At 44.0% G+C, this 27,012-nt stretch overlaps 1 protein-coding gene across 20 annotated transcripts in view; it reads left to right on the top strand.

Moving 5' to 3' along the window:
- TACC2 (transforming acidic coiled-coil containing protein 2) overlaps nucleotides 1–27,012 on the top strand; it is a 129,312-nt gene that overhangs the window by 68,908 nt on the left and 33,392 nt on the right. For 19 of the 20 annotated variants that reach the window (XM_063163073.1, XM_063163072.1, XM_063163057.1 and 16 more), the window contains one exon: nucleotides 21,018–21,184. In XM_063163073.1, coding sequence (XP_063019143.1) covers nucleotides 21,018–21,184 — 167 coding nt within the window. Of the gene's footprint in view, nucleotides 1–2,772; nucleotides 3,191–21,017; nucleotides 21,185–27,012 lie in introns of those variants that run through there. The other variant, XM_063163074.1, reaches the window with a different exon arrangement.

Raw genomic sequence — 27,012 nt, 5'->3', positions numbered from 1 at the left:
TCAGCAGTGGGATCACAATAAGTTGTTACATGGATTTTAAACCCTAGGCTGAAGTGCCTGGGGCATTTTAAAATCCTTTGAAGCTACAATGAGATTTTTTTTCTTTCTGAGCTACATCTGTGTGTTTTTAAGGTTCCAGAGAAGTTCTTACCAAATGTACTCGGAGTGTCAACACGGTTCTTGTATTTTTAAAAGCCCACACTAAATTTAGTGCTAAGTTGATGCTTCTTGGCAGGCCCGAAGGGTGAGCTGGGGCCAGGCAGGAGAGGTGGAGCTCCTCTCATCTGAGGTATTTCTTACCAGTCAGGATGGGCTGCAGCTTTGTAGTGTAGCAGATTTCATGGCCAAATCAGGAGTAAATCTGCATTTTGGCTTCTTGCACGTGTTGGCCAGAAACATCAGTTTAGTGTTTGTTATTGCATCCCATAGGCAACCAAGTCCCTCCAGTCCAAGGCTCAGTTGCAGCACAGCTTTTTGTGAAAGACCATGGCCAGCAGGAGTTCACAGTGCTGCAGCTGAGCTGCTCGGGTGGTTGTTTCTCACAGGGAAGAGAGAAATCCTGTGCTCCTCATGAGCAGGAGAAGCTCAGAGGCGCTGAGCTGTGCTCTGGTGAATCTCTGAGCTGTGCACAGGAACTGGGGTGGGATGGAGGGGAGGAGGAGGCACTGCCTTGCCTGTGACACCCCTCACCATAACCCTGAGCCCCCTCTAACCCAGACAGGGTGAGCAGGGCCACAGCTGGGCTCCAAAGGCTGAATGAAGCCCTTCCTCCTGTCCTGCAGGTTTGCCAAGACCTGCAGTTCTATTTCAGTTTGAATGTTTGTTGCATAGAAACGTTGGAGAATGGAAAAAAAGCAAACCTGCACTGTACAGCTCCTGAAAGGACCACGCTGACTCAGAGTAGGATTCAATCCCAGCTTTCTTTTATTAGGTTTTTGTTTATTTAATAAATGTACAAGTGAAACTTGAAGGAGTTGACACAGGCATTTTAAGTGTACTCTTTGCACTTGTTAGGAGCATCCCTGTTTCCCTCAGTGCCAGGACAAACAGTGCCTGTGTTCTCCCTCTTGGCTTCCAGGTACCTGGTAGGGCTTTGCTTAATTTGGTGTTTGCCTTTCTAGGGATTTTTCTTCTTTCTGTAAGAAATGAAATCCAGCAGGGAGCCATTATGATATTCAAAGACCAGGTAGAGCTACCACACACCAACTTGAGGGACTCTGGGTACAGAGATGGAATTTTAGTGTGTTGGCCAATACCATTGATTTCCCATACTGGATGGGAATCCTGGAGTTATTAACTATTTCAAATCTGCTGCCAGAGAGTATATAGGACATTTTCATACACTTTATGCACTTTCTGTGTGTTCAGTGCTGCAGGGTTTGGGGGTCACTTGTGGCTCAGGCACCAGCCCTGCTCCAGAAGTTCTGGAGCTCAGTCCCTGAGAGAGGCACTGCTGCTGCTTCTCTGATGGACTTGGGATGAGTCTTGAGCAATGAGATGCTAGAAATGAGGGTTTGGCTTTTGTCAGAAACTAAACAACCCCAAAATTATAACTTGCTCGGAAGCTTGTGGCAGAACAAAGTGCTGGCTCACAGGCTTTCCCCTATAGTTTAAAAAAAGTAAGGAAAAGAATATCATTTATCTTCGTACTGTTCATAAAACAGAATTAAATTTTAGGCAGCCTCTGGAAATGAAAATTTCTTAATCTTCTCTAAACATTCTTGTTTCCTCTTATCTCAATAACAATTTATTGTGGGTGCACCCAGAGAATCAGAACATTACACATGTATTCAGTAGTCATTCTTCTGTCAAGCAAGAAAACCCAACTGGATTTATGCAAGCAGAGAAAAAAATCCCAAAATTGTTGAAAGCATGAGCCTAATGAGGCCTCCACTAGAGCATAAAAGCTGTGCACTGATAGGGGCATGGAAGTCAGCACGTTCTAATATTTTTGTTAAATTTATCTGATCCTTTTGACCCCTCCGCCCTGTGATGTATCCAGAATTGTTACATAGCTTCAAGCCATTTGTATCCCTAGAGTTTCATCCCTGATACAGGCAGCAGTGCAGCTGATTTTTTTGTTTGTTTGTTTTTGCTCCTTTAATGATGTGAAACACGTCCTGTATGTGAATCATCTGTTACTTGCCAACGACAGGGATGTGGAGAGCGATGGTGCCCATCCTTTTCAGCATCTCAGAATTCCCAGTGCCCCGGTACCTCCTCGATGGCAAAAGGACGAGCTGATTTGCAGGATTTGGAAATCTGTGGTCCTAAAGATCCTCCCCATCTTTATTAAGCATCCCTGTCCAGCAAGGGGGTCTGTGCAGGCAGGAGCAGAATGGTTAAAGCGCCCCAGTGTCGGATGGAGCTGCTCCCGCTTTGGCTTGTTTACCTTGGCTGCTCATGATATTCTCGCTACGTTCCTCACGGAAGATTCCATTTTTTCCCCCGCAAGAGGGATGAGCTGGTGTGTGAAAGGAGCAGAAATCAGCCGTTCTGCTCGTTACTGCTCCGCGCCAGGGTCCCGATGAGCGCGGCTGCTCGGGCTGGGGGGAGATGTGTGCGCGGCGCCCGGCGCGCACGGGCATTTGCATTTCAAATCGGCTGAGCCAACACAATGTAATGGTCCTGCCTGCAGGTCCTTAGAGAGCCACAGTAGCTGACAATGTGTGCTTAAAGGGAGGGTCTGCTTCTCTTCGTCTTCTTTTTTTTTTTTTTTTTATTTTTTAATTTTTTTTAAGCCGGTTTCCATAGCCAATAGTACCGTTCCAGGCGCCTGCACCGGAGCTCTTTAGCAGATGATTACCCCGTCACGGCGGCCGCGATTTTGTTTTATTTTATAAACACCGTTCATCTGGACAGGAAAAAAAAAAAAAACCCAAAAAACCAAAACAAGCCCTAAAACCGAACAACAACCCACCGCCAAAACTGGCAACGCTTCAGAGAGGAGAAGCTGCCGAAGTGTTCGTGCCTGTGCTGCCACTGATGCGAGCAGCTGTTCCCATCTGCAGTGCAGCACCGCAGCCTCCACAGAGCCGGAGCTGCCGGGGCTGCTCGCCGGGGGGATTCCGCAGGAAGCCGGCCTTGCTGTCGCCTAGCCCCGAGCCCAGGGCACGCTGAGGATGGGAGGCTCGCAGTCGCTGCAGCAGGCACAGACAGGTGGCCTGGTCCGGGAGCCGTCTGAGGCCATGTAAGTGCGGGTGCCGTGCGGCGCCCGGGCTGGGCGCTGCCGTGGGGGTGTCTGAGGCCTTTGTTCGCCGGGGTGCGGGAGAGCTCCGTGCCGCTGCCGGGGCACCCCGCTCCGTGTGTGCCTGCCTGCTGTGCGTTCTGTCTGTCCGTGTTTCGGGTGCCTGCTCCGTCAAGCACAATGAGCATGGCCAGCGAACAAAACCCCGGCCCCTTGCCCGTTCCCGAGCCCACCGCCACCTCGGTGTTGTCGGTTTAAAACGCCCAGCGTGGGGCTCCGTTTCACGGGGCTTTTTTCAGGGCTTCTCTCTGCACGGATGCCGTGTTTTCAGCATCAGCCTTGTCACATCCATCCCTGCCGTGCTGTTAGATCCTCTGTGGAGCATAAGCAAGGTGTCCTTAGGTCTCTCCTCGCTGAAGGCCGGCTCGGAAAGATTTGCTGCGGGAGGGAGGAAAAAGGAGGCAATTTGTGCTTGTTCAGAGCGAGTTAGCACTGTTCTGGGTGGCTAAATCACATATAAAAGTGCAGAAATGTGCATGTAGGAGTAGCAGCATCGTTTCCCATTTGTAAATAGGATTTTGTAGTTTATTGGTAGAGGATTTGGCAGTTTACTTAGCCAACAGTCTTTTCTCCTTAACCCTGCACCCCGGGCTGGTAAGCTGGAATGCTAGAGCATGGACCTTACCATGGGTTTTAGAATGGACTGCCTTGCCTCCTTTTGTCATTACAGTTATATAAATCACATTTATCTTAACATGCCTGACTACTGTGTTCATTACTGAATATGTATTTTGGTAAGTTTTAGGTATTTATCCATTAGGGCTAGTCTACAAACGAGCCTCATATAGGTCTCTTTACATTTTTTTTTTCAATTTAATGTGTGCTTGTTAAGGTAGCTCTGATTATGGTTGAAACATCATTTGTGTGTTTGAGATAAGTGCCTCGGAGCCATTGGGGAATGATAGAGCAGTAACTGATAGTTTTGCCTCTGTAATAGGCCTTACAAGTGGGTATCTGCTCCCTATTGTCATATTCCAGGATATCAGCAGATAGCTTTGCTTGACAGTGTCTTGTTATATTTGTAAGATACAGGCCTAACAGCATTTCTGCATCCTTTGTTCTTTTGATACGTAGCTTCAGCAATTAATATTTTTTCCCCTATAGTTCCATCTGACATTCCTATAAAAAGCATCTATTTTAATAATATGGTGGAATAAAAGGATGCCTCATTGTCTTTAAAGCACCATAAATGACATTTTCATCTGCACACACTGTTGTTGATTATTAACAGAGGTCCAAGGACTGGGCAATAAAAGACATGTTGCTAAAACAGTGTTCAGGCTTTTTGTCTTCAATTTTCACAGCCTTTTAAGAATGCATTCTGTTGGATGAACAAGCTCAAGGTGTATATATATATATATATTTATATATATATTGATGAAGGTGTATATATATATACACACACACACATTTGAGGGGCACTTGAGTACGTTATATTGTCATCTCTCTCAATGATTCCTTTTATATACAAACCTACTCATGTTTTGCATTAAGTCATTCCTGTGGGGTTTCAAGATGATCTTTTAAGGGCTGACATAATCAACAGATGCACTTTTAGCACAGGCATCATTCAGCAACTGTTGATGTCATTGGGAAGAGTTTGTGGACGGTATTACTAATCTTGTACTAAATAAATCACCAAGAGATTGTGCTGCTTTCTTCAACTAAATACTCTTCAAAATGAGATAAGAATGGAGGTGTTTCTCTATCATGGGCCTGTTTCATGAAACAAGAACATCCTTGTAGCATGTCATGGTCATCACTTCTGGGGGGGGGGGTGTGAGGCTTTAACTTTCTACCCTTATCACTGTAACTTTTACCAGTGCTTTTTAAATGAGGTTGCATTTGGCTTGATGTGCACACATAAGCAAATTCCTTAATGGCAGTGATGGCTCAGAGGCAGAAACATCTGGCCATGTCCCAGGCAAGTTGGGCAGCTGCCCACGCAGCTCCAGCATCCCTGAAGCCATCGTTGCTGCCATCAGCATTGACCTGAGGAGAGCTGCTCCACAAAGGGACAGCAGGGTTGGCTTTGCCTGCCCTGAGTTCATTAGAGTAGGAGGGTGTCAGTCAGGAGTCATTATTGGAGTAGAACAGCATCAAAAAAACTTCAGAGGCAAATTCCTTACATAGCTGCTGCTTTAGGAGTTCCTCCAAAGCATCCAGCGTCCATCCTATGATGGACTTCTTGATGAAATATTAGGGAAAGTTGTAGAAATAAATTGGTGTTAGAATCCATGCTGAAAAGGGGTCTAGGTTAAGATTTTATCTATGATTAAATATGCTCTTTTTGCATGCATACGCCAAATTCCCAATTTTAATGTAAATTTGTTTCAGGCAGGATAAAAGTATTTGCAATAAACTCGCTATTGCTACTGACAGCCCGGGGTGTTCTGTCGCTCATTGTGGATTGTTAGCACTCGCTGGCAGCAGACAATTGCCCTTTTATTTAAAGAAAAAAGAAAAGTCAATTTGGAATGATAAAAAAGGGAGAGCCCAAGGGAAGCCCCTGACAATAAAAGTTAACTGCAGATGAAAGTGGGGTGGCTCGGGCCTCGCTGCTGACGTGATGAGCTCTGTCGTGAGCTTTGCAAATCGCAGCAGGCACCCTGGTGGCCACAGACCGAGCTCAATCGGGGGCACGTTTCCATCAGATAATAGGAGTGAGCTCTGCTGAAATCAGAGCCAGTGACAGTGAGATGATGCTCAGTGTGCACGGATCTGTTGGGTGCACACCCGGCTGGAGATGGCATCCTTGTGTGCTCTGTCTGACATGGCACTGCTGCCCTGCTCAGGGTGTGAGCACAAACCGGCTTGCCAAGCGCTGCCACCTTCATCTTCAGTGCTTCGATTTGTAAGAGCACTGTATTTCCCACCTTCATCTTCAGTGCTTCGATTTGTAAGAGCACTGTATTTCCCACCTTCATCTTCAGTGCTTCGATTTGTAAGAGCACTATATTTCTATCTCCTGGCAACGTTTTTTAAGTATTAGCAAACTGGAAACGTTGCTAGGGTTTTAAAAGCTGGGAGCTCTTAGGCATTTTGTCATCCCTGAATCATTTGGGGTTTTTTTAAGGGGAAAGGGTTTCTTTCTCCTGAGCACGAACCACACCTTGCTTTTCTGGTTGCATTATGGTTGCTGTCCTTGCAGCAACTGGCAGGATTTACGTTCAGTGCCCATTTCTTGATCAGCCAAAGGGGTGCTGATGTGTTATTTCCTCCCATCAGGAGCTTCACGTGCTGCGTCTCGAACGTTTGCATCCCTTGCCAATCCAAGAGGAAAATGACTGAAGCCTGAGCCAGCTCCCACTGAAGTTGGTAGTGAAATGCCCACTGACTTCAGTGGGAGCTGGAGCAGGCTCCAAGAAAGAAATTGAATGTCACTGATCACTGGTAGCAGGCCAGGCTGCTGGTGTCCCAGTGAGTTGTTTTTCAATATTTCTTCTGCTGTGTGGTCTTTTCTTTTGTTTGTTGGTTACAGGAGAGACTCAGAAAAATATAAACTGGATAGTCTCAGCCTTCTGCACAGGAGATGTGAGCAGTTTTCTTTGTGTAAGGGTCTGTAAACACATGTATTTATGAAAGTTATGGCTCCTTATGTGTAAAAAAACAGCCCTTGGTTGTCTGTCTTTCAAACCTGGAAGAATCCATTGTGCGGTTCTTAAAAGTTTGAAAGAAAATCAGTCTGGTGAAATATTTGCACAGTATTATATGCTCATACATAGGAAAATGGTCCAAATAAATATATATACATGGAAGAGTGGGGTGTATATATATATATATATATATATATATATATATATATATAAAATTTAAACATATTGAAAGAATTTGAGTCTTGGGAGGAGGGGAAGCTGATGTTAGTGAAATGATATTTAGTCTGAGTTAATCCCTTGATAGACAGTTCTGCCTATTGTCAGCTTATTATGTAGAAACATAAATTTGTTTTCTTCTTCCTCTTACTGACAGCCTTCAGTGAGCATCCCCCATCAGTAATTAGAGGATGCTCTATCTGCTGGGCTTGTCTGCTAAACAGGGTGAATTGCTGGAAGCCATGGGGATGTTTTGCTTAAGATGTACCAGGAGTAACGAGGAGATTCTTCTGTCAGGCTTCCCTGTCTTTCATTCCAGCCTCCCTTATTTGAGCCCAAAGGATCTCATCTCTGAAGTCAATGACAGCGCTCCCTTTGATAGGAGAGGTGGTTACATCAACCCCTTCTTCTGTCACTGGAAGTAGGCAGGTCACGTTTAGCCTTGAAAATAAAATGAAAAGCCCCCAGCCCTGTGTTAACAAGGCACAGCACACGTCTGGCAAACCCATGTGTGCTCTAAAGCTCTCCATACGGAGTGGGGTGCCCTATGCCACCTGTAATGGAGCTGCTGTCATCTATTATGGATTATGACATGCAGGCAAATTGGAAAATAAAAACTGATGTGAGGTGGTAGAAACATGAATGAAAAGGCATTTCCTGCACATGCATTGTGGCTGTCATTTACCAGCAGAGCTGCTTCCCTGGCTGCGTTTGCTTTTTTGCTTTTTGCTTGCCTTGACCCAGCAGTCAGAGGAACTGATTGTTAGATTTAAATCAAAGATGATCTTCAGCGCTCTGTGTTTCAAGAGATAATAGTCTGGGTGCTTTGAATGTTTCTCTAACATGATTACAGCACACAGAAAAGCAGTTCTGTCTCTTACAAGCACATTTCCTTTGTTTTAAGACCATGCACTTATCATTTTTGTATTTGCTTATGTCTTATGGACACAGTATCCTTATCCACCTCTGATGCTTTGTAAGGATTTAGCTGTGTACCAAGCTTCTTATGTAGTGCAGGTAAACAGGCTTTTGAGTGGCAAGAGGCAGAGTTGTAATTACACTAGAAATTCAATGCAGTTTGCATTTTCTTGGAGAAAGTGGGCGGGTTTGCTGTTAAAAGCAAACAAGCAAATGTGTTTTTACTTTGGAAAAAGCAAAGAAAGGAAAAGTGTCATTTCTCTTCAGATCCTTAAATGCTCTTAAGGAACCATCTGAATTTAGTAGCAGGCTATGGATATCATGTTTTGTATTCCCATTAGAAGCAGCTTAATGGGGAAAAAAATTGAATTAGTTTCCTATTTCCGCTACAGTCTTAAATTTTTTTGTAAGGCAGGTGTTGGCCTGAGAGCCTTCATTGATGGTGACACTGGATAAGATAGTGAGATCCTTCCCTGGCTCTGGACCCCAAATTGGAGTTTGCACATGAACTGAATTTTGGTTGAAGCCACTGTGGATGTGTCTGAGACAGACCCTGGGACAGCTGTAGAGCTCTGTTTCTTGTTTGCCCTGCAGTATTGTTTGCTACAGCTCCTCTCCCTCTGCTGCAGGGAGTGATTCAGGGGATGAATGGATGCTTGGGAAACCTCTGAGAGGAAGAACTGGGGCTGTTGGTTCTGTTGGGGCAAATATGTAAACTTTGAGACAATCTGTGTCTTTCCATTTTAAGCTTATTTGATTTTTGATTAATCAGAATCCTCAGAGTTATGTCCAAATTTACATGGTACAGTTTTCCTAAACAAAAGCAGCTTTTTCTGTAGAGCTTAATGTAAACCAGGTTGTATCTGACACAGGGTACAATTACAATCACATAAGCTCCTGCTCCTTTGGAGCTTTGATTTCCTTCAGCATAAAAACCTGCACTTATTGCTCTTGTTAATAACAGCCCATTGCTCTCCTTAGAAATGAGTCCAGCATTGTGCTGGGAAAAGGGTTTGGTGATAAAGGAGAGGAAAGATGGGCAAGGAATTCAGATCCCTTTGTTTATGTTCCCAAGTGCAGGACCAAAGTGGGAGCTTGGGAAGGGAAGGTTCAGGCTGCTCCTCACCTGGCTGAGCTGGGCAGTCCAGCTGGGGAAATAAATGCCGCTGGAAATCAAGGATTTGCTCTTTCCATCACTCTGTGGTGCTGAGTTGGTGCTTCCTGAGCCAGGGAAGGGAAGGGAAGGGAAGGGAAGGGAAGGGAAGGGAAGGGAAGGGAAGGGAAGGGAAGGGAAGGGAAGGGAAGGGAAGGGAAGGGAAGGGAAGGGAAGGGAAGGGAAGGGAAGGGAAGGGAAGGGAAGGGAAGGGAAGGGAAGGGAAGGGAAGGGAAGGGAAGGGAAGGGAAGGGAAGGGAAGGGAAGGGAAGGGAAGGGAAGGGAAGGGAAGGGAAGGGAAGGGAAGGTTTCCCTGAGAGTTGCAGCAGCACCATGTGCCCATGGAAGAGGTGAATGAAGGCAGTGGGAAACCCTGCAGAGCTGCACCGAGCTGGAGCAGCAGCTGGATCTCACCCACCCGAGGCAGGAGATGGAATGAGTACAGCCCAAGCAGAGATTTTGTTGTTGTTAAGAGGTCAAGATAGATATTTTTTGTTCTTTTTTCCTACTGCTTGCTGGCCACGTGTCTGTGCACGCAGCTGCTTTAGGTGTTGAAATAGAGGAGTAAGGGTTAGAGAGGATCTTGCAAAGTCCTGTAGGGAGGCTGTGCAGGGGCCCACAAGGCAGAATATGGGGCAGGTTGGAGGCAGAGGGTCTCTCCTCCTCTGTTTCCTTCTCAGTGAAGGTTCTCCCCGCCTCTCTTCTCCACCCCCGTGTAATCCTTGTCTCCTTTCTGGAAGGAAGGGCCATGCACAGGCACTGCAGGAGCAACACCCCTTCCACATTCTGGTACTTTCAGCATCTCCGTGCTCCCAGGATTGGCCAGTGCCCAGGAAGGGTGGCTGTCACACGTCCCCCCGCGCTGCTCTGTCCCCAGCCCTGCTTTGGAGCTGCGTGGCAGAGCTGAGGGGAGGCTCTGCAAAGGCACATGGTTGCATTTAAAGGGTGGCTGCAGTAAACAAAGCAATTCCCAACCTGTGGCTCTGCTCCTGATGAATTATTGATCCGTTCCCCATCGGTGATGCTGTGTAGCTGGAGCACAGGATGATTCTTCATGGGGCACAGTTCGCACAGTGATGATTCCTGGATTAAAATTTGAGACCTTGGGACTAAAAGAAGAGGAAAGATACCTACCAGGGGTATTAAATATTTCAGCATCAACCACTGATTCAAACCCCAACCCCTAACCCACTAGGGTGAGCAAAATGCATCACTGCCTGTGATTATTGTCTATTAACTGGTTATATTTGTTTTAGGCATTTCCCACCTTTGACATTGGGGTAGTCTGCATCTTTCTTAAAAGATTTCTGTGGTTGAATATTCAGCAGCCTCTGGTGATTTAGGGACACATTAGTATATTTGCAGTTGTGATGTCTGAAGAAGAGTGCCTTTAATTAAATTGCTTTTTCCTGTCGTACCTCAGGGAATAAAGCATCTCCCTGAGAAGAGCGTAGGGATTTAAAAACAATTTCAATTCTGAGTCCCATTTCTGTGGCATAGATATTTTCATTATTCAGGCTGAAGCCAGTAAAAGAGAAAGCAGGCTGGCCAGAAAGGATGGAGGATTGTTTTATTATTCATTTATATCAGTGGTGTTGAAAAACATACCCTGCCAGATCTCAGGAAAAGCAATAAAAAGGAAAAATGTAACATGATTTAAAGCAATATGGGGAACTTCTTGCTAATCAGTTAGAAAAATGATTTAAGTAGATTGAAGTGCTGCTGTAAGTGTGCCATGTTATATCCCGCAGTCTTTTTTCCTTCAGATGTGGTTTCCCACAGCTTGAGACATTTCTATAGCATTGCTGTGTGAAAGCAGGAAATGGCTTTTGTTGGGGGAGTGGGAATTTGGCTTCTGCACAAAATGTGCTCAAAATTGCTGAATAAACAAGGAGAAAAAGCAGGAAAAAATAATTCCTTCTTCCCATTTCAGTTATGGTAGGAAGACTGCTTATAAGACAATAGGCTAAAACCCAAAATTCAACATTATTTTAAGATGATTATGCCCTTTTAGTTCTCCTCCACTGCAGTTCTAATCCTGTTCTCTAAATATAACCATCCTGTGAGGAAAAACGAGCCTTTTTATAGCAAGTGATTAATGTTTAAGGTATTCATAGTTTTCTTTTTGCAATCTATTATAGCAGACACATTTCCAAACCCATCTCTGTGGCTTGGATAACACACAAGGTCTTCCTTTCCATTGCTGAAGTCCCACATAACGATCTGAAAGGGGAAGCCATAGCATTTTATTTCTGTTATCTCACCTGTGTTAAAAGAGAAAATGCAGATTCTCATGTCTGAACTCAGACACTGAGTTATCCCAGCACTTCAGCTTGGAACCCCCATTGCTGGAAGAGCTGGGAAGTGACTCAGTGCCATCAGAGCAGCAGTGTGTGACCATGTTCACCCCTTCACAGCAAATCCACCCCGGTGCCCATCAATGACACCTCAGCTGAGGTGCTCTGGGGCAGCTTCAGAGGGTTTGGCTGAGGGTGAGGGGAGGCACAGAACTGCTCAGGGCAGGGCATGGCTCTGGCTGCAGGGTCACCCTCCTCCTTGTGTCCCCAAAATTCAGCCCTGTGCCTCACCTGGCTGCAGGGTCACCTTTCTCCTTGTGTCCCAAAATTCAGCCCTGTGCCTCACCTGGCTGCAGGGTCACCTTTATCCTTGTGTCCCAAAATTCAGCCCTGTGCCTCACCTGGCTGCAGGGTCACCTTTCTCCTTGTGTCCCAAAATTCAGCCCTGTGCCTCACCTGGCTGCAGGGTCACCTTTCTCCTTGTGTCCCAAAATTCAGCCCTGTGCCTCACCTGGCTTCAGGGTCACCTTTCTCCTTGTGTCCCAAAATTCAGCCCTGTGCCTCACCTGGCTGCAGGGTCACCTTTCTCCTTGTGTCCCCAAAATTCAGCCCTGTGCCTCACCTGGCTTCAGGGTCACCCTCCTCCTTGTGCCCCAAAATTCAGCCTTGCATCTCTCACCTGGCTCTGGCTGCAGGATCCTCCTCCTTGTGTCCCAAAATTCAGGCTTGCCCCTCTCACCTGCCTCTATTTGCAGGATCACCCTCCTCCTTGGGTCCGAGAATTCAGCCTTGCCCCTCTCACCTGGCTGCAGGATCACCCTTCTCCTTGTGTCCCAAAATTCAGCTTTATGCCTCTCACCACACATCCTTGTGGGCTGGCAAGGGCCATCTTTGTTGTAATAGTGGTTATCTTACTGGGGAGCTGTGTTTTCTGTAGGAGTGTTTAAGCTGAAATAATATTAAAATCTTCCTCTGGAGAGGAGCAGCTGCCCTGCTTTCTGCACACATCCCTGTCAATATGAGCTCTTGTGCAATTGTGGTTTCGGTGGAATGGGATTTATTTGACATTTGAAGTGAGAATTGGATTCTCATTTTAAGTGAGAATTGCAAAGGGTGCTTCTCTCTGCTCCATAGCTCAGGCCATAAAATGAACACGTGATGTTATCCTGCTCTTGGGTTGAGCAGAAAGGCTCTGCTGAGAAAGAAACTGCAGAGGATTTTGTGGAATATTACTCTGAATGCAAAACATGATTTCTGTTTAATCAGCGTTGATTGTGTTCTTTTACAAAAACATTTTTTTTAAATGGCCCTCATTCTGTCTGTCCTCCAGTATTGTTTTTAATTGTTGCTTTAATGCATCAGAAAAACAGCAGAATAAATAATGAAGATACCAAAGAAATTAACCTCAACCCAGTTCATAGATTTCTTCTATAAAATTATTTGAAATTGCTGTGGTAAAAGGAGCTGGAGTTGTACTTTTCATTGAGCCATATCCAGTTTTAAAGTAAAAATAAAAGAGATATGGTAACTCAGCAGTGGTGACTGTTATAAAATGAAAATGAAAAATTTAACATGATTTAAAGCAATATGGGGAGCTTCTTGCTATAAAGTAGGACTTAAATATAGGATCTATGTAAAGTAGGACTAGACTTATTTTCCAGCTTTATTGTTTAAGCTGAAATAATCCTGTGATGAAATTGTGGCTTTGTTTTGATGGTCAGACTTTGCAAGGCAGGAGGGAACCTGCAGAATGTGGCAGGAGTGTTGCAGGTGAGTAGCCCAAAGTGTGATTGCCTTTTCTGTGCACACATTATATATATGATATATAGGATATATATTCTCTGTGTGTGCCCCACACAGCAGCCAGCAGACTGAGGGATTCCCCTGTAAGGTGATGCACTTTTCAGTGCAGACTCAGCACTAGAAATCTGAATTCCCACTGGCTTCTGCTCAGAGGTCTGGGGCATTGTGCACATGACTGGAGCAGACCCTCAGAGACCAGTACCCTGTGGTTTTCCTGTGTCCACCTTGCAGGTACCAAACATCATTTTATTACATTCTCCAGGCTTTATTCTCATCCTGTCTGTGCACACCAATAATAATGTTCCTGTGGGACCATGGTATCGTGCCTGTGTGAGCTGAAGGAAAGCTTGGTGAACTGTTTCCTTCCCAACATCATCTTCTCTTGTGGTTGGTCTCCTCACAGTATGGGTTTGTTGTGAATTTATTCAATCCTAGGATGGGTGATCTTGTCACTTTTCCCTGGAGTAGTGTGAGAGAGGCCCATTAATAGTTAATGGCCAGAAATGTGTCCCTGAAGGAGCTGTCTTGTAAATGGAGTGTGGTGACACCAAGTGACTTGTTGGTACCTCCCCCAGCTCCTGATTTAATTTAAGCATCAGATCCAGCACTGAGAGCATTCCCAGGGGGCAGAGGCAGCAGGACAGATGGCTTTCCATGGTCCCTGAAGTGTCACCCATCTTCCAGCCCCAGCAGGCTGGGCTGAGGTTGCAGGCTGTGCGCTGCTCTGGGCTAAAGGTTTCCACAGAATCAGAGGGGTTGGAGTTGGAATGGACCTCTGGAGATCATCTGCTCCAAACCCCAGAGGGGCACTGAATTCTTTTGAGACACCCTATAATTCCAAAGGTATGTTTTATTAGAGAAAGGGAAAATGGTTTGTGAGGTTTATGTCACTCACACATATATTTGCATTGTTTTCTAAAACCATGTATTCAGCAGATCTGTGGGTGCTGGGTTTGATAGGGAGATTAATTCCAATTTGGTAGATGCCAAAAATTAATACCTAAAATAACCAGATAACTCCACCATTCTATCTCTGTTTTCTGTGGGTTGCTGTACAAATTTAATATCAAAATTAAAAATCAGTAGGGATATTTCATATTCAAAGCATGTAATAGCTAACATGATGTAAAAAGAAGCTAATTATTGGGGAATGTCATGTTAGCTGGAAGTCACTGGGTAGGCAAATATTATGTAAAAATCACAGCATAGAAAGTTGGCACATCTCTGATGTTATCCTAACCTAGTGCTGGGGTTAAGAAAATGACCTTTTCTTGTAGCTGTAGAACATTCTTGGTCCTCTTGAGTAGGCCCTTGGGTCAGCTAATGGCTGCTGACCTGAAGTGGTAACTTGATCTCCAGGAGAGGAATTACCATTTGGGCTCTCCTGATGTTCTTGAATTGTGATGCAGAGCTGTGTTTGTAAGAGTCTGAAGAAAAAAAAAAGAAGAGTAAAGACTGTATATGTCTCTGTATTAGATTTGTGTAACTGAACCACAAGTGATGCCACAAGATGAATTATGAGAGATTGTCAGTTATTTAATTTTATATAAACAAAAGGGAAAAGCCCTCAAATGTAAAATGTCATGAGCAGTCATTTGCCCCCTCTGGACTCTGCATACATTTACTACAAGAAGCTGTCCTTGCTGTTTAAAGGTCCCAGCCTGGGTGGGTAAGGCAAATTTGAACTGAACTCACCAAGAGCACTGAACATGATGAATTTCAAAGGTCCCTTCCAATCCAAACTTGTTTTATGATTCTGTGTATGTGCAGCAGTTCAGAGGCAAAGCTGAGAGCAGGATTGATCTTCATCTGGAGAGATGTATTGCTGGAACATCGTGCCTCAGTGTTCTTTTTGTGTTGTAGCTTACTTGGGTTTGGGGGATTTTTAGGAGAAGATCATTTTAACCACTGAAAATGACACCTGGAAATCTGAAAGGTTTATTTATCAGATTTTTACAGTGAATGAGCTTTGACTGAAATTAATGCATCTCTCTGAGTGCCTTGTCTCTCTGGCTTTAGAAACTCTGGAGTTACTGAGTGTCTTTCCAGATCTGTCAGCCTGTGTGGGCCTTGCCACTGCAGTGAAGGTGCCTGCTTAAGTAACACACAGCCAGATTGACCTCAGAAGGATGCAGCCACTCCTGTTATCTTGGGTCTGGGCTCATCAGTAAACCACACCTGAATTATTCATGCTGGCTTTATGAGGATCATCTCTGAAAATGATCGATGGAGGTGAAACTACAGAACTCATTCCTCCTTTTTATTTCCAGCTCATCTCCCAGTGGGAGATACCCAGAATGAAAGCCAAAATTAATCTTCAATACTAAACTGAACAATCTAAAAAGTTGGTTGGGTTTCTTTTTTCTCCTTTTCTCTCTGATTGAGTTTCCTCTCATGGTGCATGATAAATTGTTCAGTAAATACTCATGTGAAATTTATACCTTAAATTTATGATATAACAGCTGCAAATGCTTTGCAGGGCCAGGCCTGATGGAATCTGTTTCCTTTAGCTCTTGCCACAGATGGTGCTTTTGCATGAGCACTGCAGTGTTTGCTCATCTGGGTCCTTCATGCCATGGCCTTGGACTCTGTTTGCCTCAGGTCCCTGCCAGTACCTGGTGCAGGAGCTGAGGTGATCCCATGGTGCCAAATTCCTTGTTTGAGTCCTGAGGCTCAGGGACAGGTCTGCAGAGAGCTTTAATGAGGGTTTACATTTCCTGGAGGGATGGATGTACTTGGACAGACATTTTTCCCCTTGAGCTGCAGCTCTAGCCAGTTGTAAAGAACATGGGGATCTAAAGATGAGATGGAGAAAAAAAAGACAAAATGTCCATTTCTATCTCCTCTCCCTCAGGGAGTCCAGCTGTACCTCAGGAAAAGACTGCAGGGGTTATTGCCAGTTAAAACTGGTCAGGGAGGGAGGGATTGCTCATCTTCAGAGTCTCAGTCTCTCTGTACACCTCCAAATGTCACTCGCACTACAATGAGAGGGCAATCTGCAAACATCCACATAAACCTTTGCAGTCCTTGCTTTCATTGCATCTCCCTCCGAGCACTCTTGGGTGGCAGTGAAGCACAGTTTGGTTTCGGTGTTGTGTGTGTGTTGTAAGATTGCCTGGTTTATTTCCTCCCAATGTGTCCTATTTCTAAACACACCATGAGGATGAAATTGTCATGTCAATAAAATATAGGGGAAAAACAATTGGTGAACAGAGTTTTTTGGGTAACAGGGAGAAGGTTGAGTTTACGGAGTGCTGGCAGGGCTTCAGTGTTGCTGACCGGTAGGAGAGACCTCAATTAGTCCAGGACACGTTCTGCTAATTAGGGAGATAAACCATACATTTTCCTAATTACAAAGTTTGGAAGAAAATGTACAAATTGAAATAGAATCTGTTCACCTTTGTTTTTGTGGTGCAGATCCCCCTGAAGCCAGTCTTGTTGTTAGATGTGAATCCACAACCCTGGCTGATGGAGAGCAGCTCCTTTGGCTCCATCTCTCTCTCCTCACTCCTAGCACAGGCAGCACTTCTCAGTAATGCAGCTCCAGCTCCTGGCTTCAAAAATTCATAATATCAGCCCCTATTTCCTCTTCAGATTGTTCATGTTGCACATCAGTAGATCAGTACTCCATAAAGCAGTCAGGCTTGTTTGTTTATCTTGTTTCCTGAAGCAGGCTATGCACTAAAGAGAAATTCTATATAGATTTAGCATTAAATGAAGTAACCCCACAAAAGCCCATGGAGCTCCCTTGGCACATCCCACTTCCAGTTTTGCTCCCTTGAGCACCTCCATGGGAGGTGGTGCTGCTGAGCTCAGTCCTCCTGTCAAAGTCCTGCTTTTAATTTTATTTTAAATTCTCTTTCCCTGCTATGGAATGAGAGCAGGGAGCAGGGTGGCACTGGCTGTGCTGCTGCAGTGTCAATATTGGAGGAACCCAAGGCAGATGGCAGCATTCCCACCACAGCCCAAGGCCACAGCTCTGTTGAAAGGCACTTTTTAATGAATTGAGTTTTCTGGTGGCAACCGGGGTGACCTCACTCCAGAGCTGTGTCTGCCTGGCAAGGGCAGGCAGGGAGGAGAGGCAGGGGAATGAAGAAATCTCATTCTTGCTTTCCATCTACACTGACAAAAAGGCAAATTTTCCTTCTGAAATCGGGGAGGATTTAAATTGTGAGAACCTGTGGTTTATAAAAAAAGGTACTGTAACTTATGAGGCTGGGTTTCCACATGGCCAGAGGTGAGGAAGAGAGGTCAGCCCTGGTTCTGCCTTCAGTATTTCCTCCAGGCATTTATGTAACAGGCTGGGCAAGAGCTCAGACTTCCCAGGTGAGAGTGGGAGTGCTCAGGCTCCACACGTTGATGTGGAGTTGCCAGATTTGGTTGGTCTGGTCTGATTCTTGGATTTCCCTGTTCTCCCCTACTGTGGGACCCCATCTGTATGTGCTAGATTTACTGTTCACTGGTGTCTTTCAAGAAGGGACACGAAAGAGACAGACCGAAAGAATGTTTTGATACTTCTGTGATCTGTATTTTTTCACCTGTTATGTACATAATCCAAAGGATACAGGTGGAATGATATGTATGACATGTTCTGAAGGTAAGCTCCCACTAATTTCCAGGCTCCTTCCTGTAGTTCCCACTTCATCACTGCCCCACAGACAAGTCCTGCAGGCTCAAACTCTGCTGCATCCTTGGCTGGAGCTTCAGGATCATATTCTAGAAGGTACAAGACTCTTCCTTTGCTGAGAGCCTGCCCACAGCTGGACCTGTGGTGGCTGCTCCTTGTGCAGCTTTGAGTTGGTGCCAACTCTCAGGGTATATCACAATTTGGCAATCTTGCTTTGCACCAAGAACTGTACAGCAGCAGCATTATTTCTTTCTGTTCCATGTATTCCCTGAGTTTCTCAGAGAAAAGGCATTGTGAATTGAACTGGCTGAAATACATAATTTCCTTTTCACAGAAAATCCTGTTGTTCTGGGAAAATCTTTTCTTACCATTTGAACGTAGGACTGTGGTCTTGAAAAAATACCTCATGTAAGACAGATCATCTGTATTTTCACTAAGGAAAACTGAACACAATATTTAATATTTCCAGGATGCATGTTGACTTTGGAGCACAGTACTGGAATGTGCTTCCAGGCTTTATGCCCTTGCCCAGATCCCAGGCCATGATAAAGAAGGTTTTTCTGGTATTAAGCTTCCCTTCATGTTTCTTTGTTAAATAGAATTTTCTTTGTGAGCACAACTGCTTCTCATAACAAGGATTTGAGTTATGGTTAGGACTGTTCTTAACTTGATTGTACTAGCTGAAAATCAGGAGTGTTGCATCAGAATCTTTTGGGAATTATTAAATATTGGCAAAACAAAGCCATTTTCTGGAGCTCAGGCATCTCAACTGTCTGTCCACAGACTCAAGAGGTTTTCCAGAGTGGAAACTCAAGCAGGGAACAAAAAAAAGAGCAAATATTTCTGTTTACTTCAAATGGTTATGCCCAGTTCATCCAAGGAAGAGACCAAGTAAACAAAGGGACCTCCTTTAAAAGGTAGATAAACAGGCACCAATTCTTTACATAATTTAAGTAAGGAGGACACAGAACTCCTCACTCAGGGCAGTTTAACAAATCCTCCTTTGAGCAGGATATGAAAATAGAGGTTTTTCCATTCCAGTTTCTGTATATGTTACAAGGCTGTACAGACAGTTTGGGGAAAAGGAGTCTAAACATTATTGTTTGAGTGTTACAGAGCTAGACTTGGAGTTCAAATTGTAAAGGGTGAAACATTAATTAAATGCAGCACAATGAAAAACTACGTGAAAGCCTGAGAGATATGAATTACTTCTCGTTTTGTTGGTTTAGATGATAACTTCCTGGGTTTATTTTTATGACACTGGGAAAATATCACACAACTCTCTTTCTCTTTGATTCTTCAACTTTAAAGTTTCCTGAACCAGCTCCATGGAGGGAGGAGAAAGCTTATTTGTTGTTGTTGTTGAATACGTATTGTAAAGCTTTATTTATAGAAGCCCTTTGTTTGCAGCTGTTCTTTAGGCTTGAAATATGTAGAACATAAAACATGGTGCATCTTTGGGGGATATGGTTTGAAATGATGCAGTGTGCCTGTTCCAGTTTGACTCTTCTGTGGCCTGAGGAATGAGGATGGTTAAAGAAGTGGCACAAAGGGATTTTGAGGAGCAGATATAATGGAAAGCCAGACACAGTGGTTTTGAGCTGTGTAAGTTTGGGGAGGAAATAAAGAAATCTCCAAACGCCCAAAGTTATAACCTAGTAGAGCTCTTTTTGTTTCAGGAGTAGGGGTGATGAGCCAGGATTTGGTTGGTGCAGGGTCATGATGTGCATCCTGATGGGATGGGAGCTCTCTCTGGGATTCTGCAGAGAAGAGAGAGAGGGAAAATTGGGACCACTGTGCTCCTTGAGGTGTCAGGAGTGACACTGGGGTCTCTTCTTCCCCAACTCTCCTAAGGCTTTATACTGTGATAGAATTAGGCAAATGAATGTAAATCCTGTATTTGTACTTCTGACATGGAGCTACTTAAAATAATCATGGGTCTAGGAAACCAAACAAGAGTCTGGCAGCTCTGAGTTACCTTCTAACTCAAGCAAAATGAGAGGAGTCCTTAATTTGGGCTGGGTTGTGGTGTGCTCCTGGGGGATGAAATGGCTTCTCATTTTATGGCAACACAGAACTACTGGGAAGAGGCAAATCTGTCCTGTCCTTCAGCAAACTGCTGTGTTCAATTTACTTCATTACAGACCAACAGTCCAAAACTGCATCTGACTAACAGAAATGCTTATTGAATGTGTACTGAGCATATGTTCAGTGCATATTGAACATGACACCGTTGTTACTGCATTCCTTGCTCCCAAACAAAGGATGAAATGTTTATCATTTGGGCTCAGTTTAAGTATGATCTATAGTTTCCAGACCTAGGACACTTTCTTATGGCTGTATACCTCCAAGAGCATGTGATGTGTCCTTGAATGGTTTAGATCTTCACTTAATCTTTATGTTACTCATCATTTTGTAGAGTTGCTCCCTTTCAAGCTTGTGTTTCACCTGAATGACTCCATTTTGGGTGCTGCTGACACATTCCTGAGCTGGCACCAACCCGTGGTGGTCTCTGTGTTTTTGTGTCCCTGTGAGCACATGGTGCCACAAAAGGATTATTGGTAATACCAGGATTCCATGCATTTTACAGGCTGTCTTCCCTTGTGTCACAAGGTCTGTTTGAAAAGGGCTCTGGTAAAATTCTGCTGGAAATAGGATGCAGTATTTCCACGGGAGGAGGATGCACAGGAGTTGGCTGCACCTCAGATACCTTCATGTCTGCTCTCTCACCCTTGAGGGCACACAAAGAAACTTGCTGCTGTTTTATATGTTTGGAAATTCTCATCATAACAGTCTTTTTATTTGTATTTTTTAGTTTATTTAGGTGTGCTTGTGGAAAGGAGTAGCACAGGGATGTGCACAGAGAGGGCTGGGCCTCCCTCACACAGTGAAGCAGGATTTCCAGGATGGATTAATTTCCAAGTGTGTGTTCACTTCTGTAACACAAATGACATAAATCCTTGTTTAGGGAGAAAACCACAGCCATGACATCCTGCTCTGGAAGCCATCCTGGAATGTCAGCTCTCCTTTGGGAAACACAGGGGTAGCCTGAGAGCTGAGGTCTGTGCCACCAGCTCAGCAATCCCAGTGCTGCCAAGCCTGACCTGCAAACACGAGCCCTCCCTGTGCTCACCAGTCTCTGCTTTGATTTTTTCCCCAGGAGCTCTGATTCTGAAGAAGCATTTGAGACCCCAGAGTCCACTACACCTGTCAAGGCACCACCTTCACCTCCACAGCCTCCCCCTGGAGCAGCAGCAGCAGCAGCAGAAGTTGTTGCAGACGTAGCAGAGCAAGAAATAAAACCTCAGCTGCCCGTGGAAGATACAGGTAAAGAGTGGTACACGTCACTGGGGGAGGTGAATATGCAGGGAGCTGTTTCTCTGAGCACTGACAAGGAATTATGCTAATAAATTGGCTTCTGGAATATTAATTGATTACCCATGCAGAGAGGAAAAAACCCTGTTGCCTCCTGGAATAAAGTAATGGAGAATCTGTCCATAACATTTCAAAAATATTAAAGAAAAGAGGAGCTCTCTAGAAAAAAGTTTCTTCCTTTTGTACCAAGCTTCTTTTTCTAGGATCTTTACAGAGTCAGTTGAGTAGAAAAAAGAGATGTGGGTTGCAGATGCAGGTACCTGTGTGAGCACTGTTAGCTATGACAAGTAACAAAATGCCATTTTCAAATGTGTTACTGGAACAGGAGGTATTCAGAAAACAGAATTACTGATTTTATAGGAGAGGAACGTGGAGCTGCATATGAATGTATGTATGGTATACATATGTGAAAATTGGTACATACTGGGAAACTAAAATCTTTGAAAAGGTAGAAATGTCTTTAAAACCCAAAGAAATTCTTTCCCCCTAAAAGTGTTCTTTGTTCTCCAGATTGAGTAATGGATTATGAGGGAGTAGAAAGCATGCTATTAGCCCAAAATAGCTTTGTTTGGGCTGTCAGATGACAGCTCAACAGCTTGAGACTGAATTCCCCATTATGCTGTCGTTTTACCATCTGAAAGTCAAGTCATCTTGATCACCTGGCTAAATTGTGTGCAGATAATATTTCTCCCAGCAGTCTAAAGCTGCTAAACACTTGTGTTTGGGAAGAGTTGTAGCATCCCACCAAAGGGAGTTACTCATTAAGCAATGCTGTTTAGGATCTTGATTTATGATAGGTTTTTAAGAACCTTCAAAGATTTTCTACAAACTGATTCCACAAAATAAAAACTAAATACTGAGGCACCCTGATGCTTTTTCCTTTCTGCTGTTAGAGTTCCCTCTTCATTGTAGCAAAAGTTACTCATTTTGCATCTTTTTCCCTTTTTTTAAATCTTTAGCAATCCAATGATTACAAAATAAGTGCTCAGAGAACAAAAGGAACACACATGCTGAACAGGGCTGGAGTGTGCTTTTAATTACTGCAGTAGATTATCTTCAAGCCCCTGGTTACACATGTGCTTCCCTGGCACATTCTTGTCTTGTCTTCTTGTGATTCTTGTCTTCTTCCATCCCAGTTCTCCCCCTCCTTTTCTTTTCAGATCTTTCTGAAGAAAAGTGGGAAACTGAATTTAGCTATTCACAGCCAGTGTGAACTTTATTGGAGGCCATTGGATGGCAGAGGGAAATCAGTTCATTTGCAAATCAGATTGTCCATGGGAGGCAAGTTACAGCAAAACGACAGAGATCTGTTCAGTGATCCAAAATGACACAGTAATACAACAGGGGAATTTATTGGAGGGGAAGAAGATGCGTAATGCAGAAAAAATCCAAATGTAGGAGGGCAGCACAAAGCATTCATTTGTTTTGGAAATCTTTAGAAGAAATAAATAATACTAAGACTATAGTTTAGGTGTTTAGAAATGAGAAAAGTTAAACATTTTGTACTGTATAAACCACTTGAGTGTCTCGTAGTTTATTTATTTCATAAGTTATGCATGTGGCTGCTCACAAAGAGAATTGTAGTCCCTTCCTCAGGGGCATTGAAGCAGAGTTCCTGGATGGCACCATACAGCTAAAAACCAGGATTCACTGGAGGAGGAGTGAGGAATATGGGCAGCTGCAGAGCCTGGCACAGGCACAGGGAGAGGAGCAGTGTCCTGCTGGGCTCCTGGTTCAGCAGCCACATGGCTTTGTCTGCACAAGGGATGGGTGGAAGGGCATGTTTGGGTGGAAGGAGGGGGCACAGTAAGTGTTTAAAGGATTCTTTCATCTCTAGCTGACAATAATTACTTATGCAGGTGGCTGCAGTTGTGTTGCATGGTATCATTAGCACAGCAGCTGGACCCCACTGCTGGAAAGGCAAGAGGAGAGGTTTTAATTAGGTTGACTTCAGTGGTCCTTTAGTGAATATGATGAAAGTGAGCGAAGCTGGACTGGTGCTGGGTTTGTGCCAGCTCCTGGTGGGGTGAAACCTGCTGCGTGGCTCTGGTCCATCAGAGCAGAGCAGAGGAGGGAGTCAGTCTGAGGGCAAGTCTGGAGGGGAAGAGGAGCAGCAGAGCAAGTATGGGAACTCCCCCTGAGCCCCAGGAATTGCCTCCAGTGAGCCCTTCCATTCCTCCCTGAATAATTCTGGGAAACACGGGTTATAATCTCATATTGGAGTGTTTGAAGTTGCAATTATTATTGTCATTTTTTTAAATTATTGTTACTTGTCTCCTCAGCTGCCCATAGCAGTGTCCTCTTGTCCCTTGTTTCATCCATCTGAGCACCAGAATGTCCCCCAAGCCCATTCTCCCAAATACTCTGGTCTTGGCCAGGAATTCCTGCTTAGGAACTTTCTGTCACTCCCACTGCCTTCCCCAGATGATTACTGAATTCAGATTGTATTCACAGGGGGAAAAGTGAGAGCTGGAGTCCCCTGTGTGCATTACAGCCCAACAATCAGGATATGGGGCAGATCCTATTTTTGAGTCCTTCTGGTGCCAGGCAAATTTAATGTCAAGCTTTCCAATAGAGACATTATGGTCCAGACAAAAATAAATTAAATTTTTGGTATGGGCAGCATTCTTCTTCAGAGTTTTTCCTCTTGAAGCCTGATATGGAAAATTTGAAAAGAAACTTTTATATAAAATGTTAGAATACATCTTAGAATAAATGACCAAAGTATTTTTACAGAACTTCAAACAAGTGGTACTAATTGATTTTCTCACATCAAAGGGTTTCCATAACAAGAAGGGACTTGAAATAAACCGTATTTCAAAATTTCTGGTGTAAGGCAATTCCAGTTCCTCTATGCTTTTGGCATTTTTTCCTCATAACATAGTAACTGGGTGCGTGTTGTATGTATTTTCCAGAGGTTTGCCTTTGTTTGCTTTTTCTCTAGAAAACAGAACTGATATTCAATTTCTTCTATATTTGCTTATTACATCTGTTAAAATGTTATTTCTAAGCCTGTTAGAAGAGTGTTTCATTTTGTTTCCAGCTCAGCAGTCTTGAGGCCTATTTCCAGTTTATTTCTGCTTTAGAGATGCTTCAGCAAAGTAGCCCCTTGCCTTGGCTACTTCTGTAAAAAAGCAGCAGAAATTTGTTTTGTTTATTAATACACACAGTGTTACAATATTTTATTCATGTTCTCAGGCACAGGGTGGGATTCTTGGGTTTGTCCTGTGCAGGGCCAGGAGCTGGACTTCAGTGATCTTTGTGGGTTCCTTCCAACTCAGGATATTTTGTGATTCTGTGACTTTCTATCAGCTTCTGGTTCTTCCCTAGCAGGTGCCAGGTGAAAATGCCAAGTGTTAAATATGCCAGGTAACTCTGATATTTAGGTCTCATCACCTGGATACAAGAAGTCTGAGGTTTATGTTGTTGAGTTTGGGTTTGGGAATTTTTTATAGTTGATCCAGTGAAAATGTGGTTGGAATCAGAGGAATTTCCCAGTGGAAGGAGCAGAACTTGGACCTTCTTTTTTAATTAATGAAATTGGGGGTTTGAGGAGCTTGCCTGGCTTTTTTATTGCAGTGTAAGTTCCCCAGCTATGCTCCACGTTCTTGGAGAGCTTTATAAAATTTAATACCTTCTTGTGGGCAGCTCTTACCAGTATAAACTGTGGGTGACTCAAGTACCAGTAGAAGGCATAAACCTGATTTAAAATGTTGTGCTGGTCTCTCTCTAGGGCAGGTAAATCCCGCCTTAAATCCCAAAGGAGCATCCTGTAGTATGTTCCTTTGTGCTCAAACTGCATTTTAATAAACTACTGTAGTGCTACTGATTGGCTTGATTTTGTGTTGTAAAAGGACAAATGTCCCTGCTCTCTGAACAGGCTGTTAATGTCAGGAAAGTGTGGTCTTCATGGCTTTGTGGCAATAAAGCCTTGAGTACCATTTATGCCTCCTGCCCCAGCAATTCTGCTGCTGCCAGGAGTGAGCCAGGCCTGTTGTAAAGCCAGAAGAGGCTGACAGCAGCATTTCTCTTCTGCCAAGAGCTGTTTGCTGAGACAGTTTCACATCTTGTTTCATAAAGAAACAATGAAAATATCGAGCCGCGCTCTGCAGAAATCCGTACTCTTGAGTAAAAGGGATTTGATGAGGAGGAAGTCATGAAATAAGCAGTTAAAGAAGATGAAAGCCTTGCACTGTGTGGAGCACACAGAATTGAAATGCTGCTTTGTTGGGAGTAGCTGCAAAGCCTTGCACGTTCCCTTTGCATGATGCATCCCAAACCTCAGCCTCCTATTTACAGTCCAAGTCCTGCAAGGCAGTGGTTTATTTTATTATATTTTACTTTGTTTTAATGCATGTTTATAACTACTTGGAACAAGGGCCTCGAAGCTGTTGAGGGTTTTGACGTAGGCAGGAATGAAAACAGGGCATAACTGCAGATGACTCCTCGTTCAGATCCCACTTTGATTTCTTGCTGACCTACATTTGTACTCCAGTGGCATCCCAATGTTTATTGTGATGTATTCCCCTGAAGTGCCTCCCAGTCTCCTCTCAGGGTGGAAGGGACAGATGAGGCTGATGCTGGAGGTCTGTGTCACTCTCTGAGTGCCCTTTACAGGAGTCCCATCAGTGTCACCAAGTGATGTGTCTGTGAAGTGAGCACCAGCCTAATTAATGACCCCTCAGCCAGGCTGAAACCAACCCAAACCAGTGGGGATTAGGGGAAAATAAACTGTTCTGAAGTACTGCTACACCATTAGCATTCATTTAGCAGAAAAAACACATTAGAATATTATTTTAATTGATGTATCCTAGTGAACTTCCACAGTCTTAAAAGAAAAGCTGCGTGGCTGTCATCCCTTTGACAGTCTCTGGAAGTACATGGTGCCCCTTTGGGAAATGTGTCCAATTCCCTTAAATCCTTTCCTGTGCTCTACACCCATAAATCATAATCCTTGCCGACACACAATTTCTTCTGAAACTAAGGAAATATTTTTTTCCATTTTCTTAATCCCTTCATAGCTTCTCACTAACATAATAATTGATTGTCTGTATTGCTTTTGTGAGCAGTGTTAATGAATGTAGCAGGGCCAAATGAGAGTTATTCTGCAAAACATGTCAGGATTGGAATGAAAAGGATGAGCAGAAATGTCTCTGAAATCGTTTAGGGTTGAGCAAAACACTCTTTTTGTTTGACTGTTTTTCTTTATAATTGCATAATTTAAAAAAGATGACAGTGTGAAGAAGGCTGTGTTGCTTCAGCAGGAACCATGGGGGATTTTGCTCCTCTGTGAGAGCTGAGAGCAGCTGGCTGAGCCCAGCCTGAGCTGGGAGCTGGAGAGAGCTGTCCCAGGCTTGGGGGACACACAGAGACACACAGGGACAGAGGTGGCCCTGGGTCATTCAGGTCAGAGTAGTGCAGACACAGCAGGAGCAAAACATACGCAGGATTTGTAAAACATTTGCATAATCAACTTAATGAGCTACAAGGCAGCAAGGACCATCACCTTCATGCTTTTCTACCTCTCTGTTTGCTAATTTTTTTGTTAAGCACTGTTTCCCTACTTTGTCCAACAGTTGTTTTATCCCAAGTGAAGAGACTTCTATAAATCATTTTAGGATTCTATTCAATAAGAAAACCTTTAATTGCAGTGGAAAGCTGCTTGGATTAAGAGTCTTGACATAAATCTCTCTACAAAATTTTCTTTTCATCAACAAGTTAGAACTACACTTGGAAAAACATGGTTTAAATAACCAGTAGGGGCTTCCAGCTTTTTAAAG

This window comes from Melospiza melodia, chromosome 9 (genome assembly GCF_035770615.1).
Source record: "Melospiza melodia melodia isolate bMelMel2 chromosome 9, bMelMel2.pri, whole genome shotgun sequence".
NCBI classification, from domain to species: domain Eukaryota; kingdom Metazoa; phylum Chordata; class Aves; order Passeriformes; family Passerellidae; genus Melospiza; species Melospiza melodia.
Note: the sequence above shows the minus strand (reverse complement) of the source record. Positions and strands in the feature narration are given on the sequence as shown.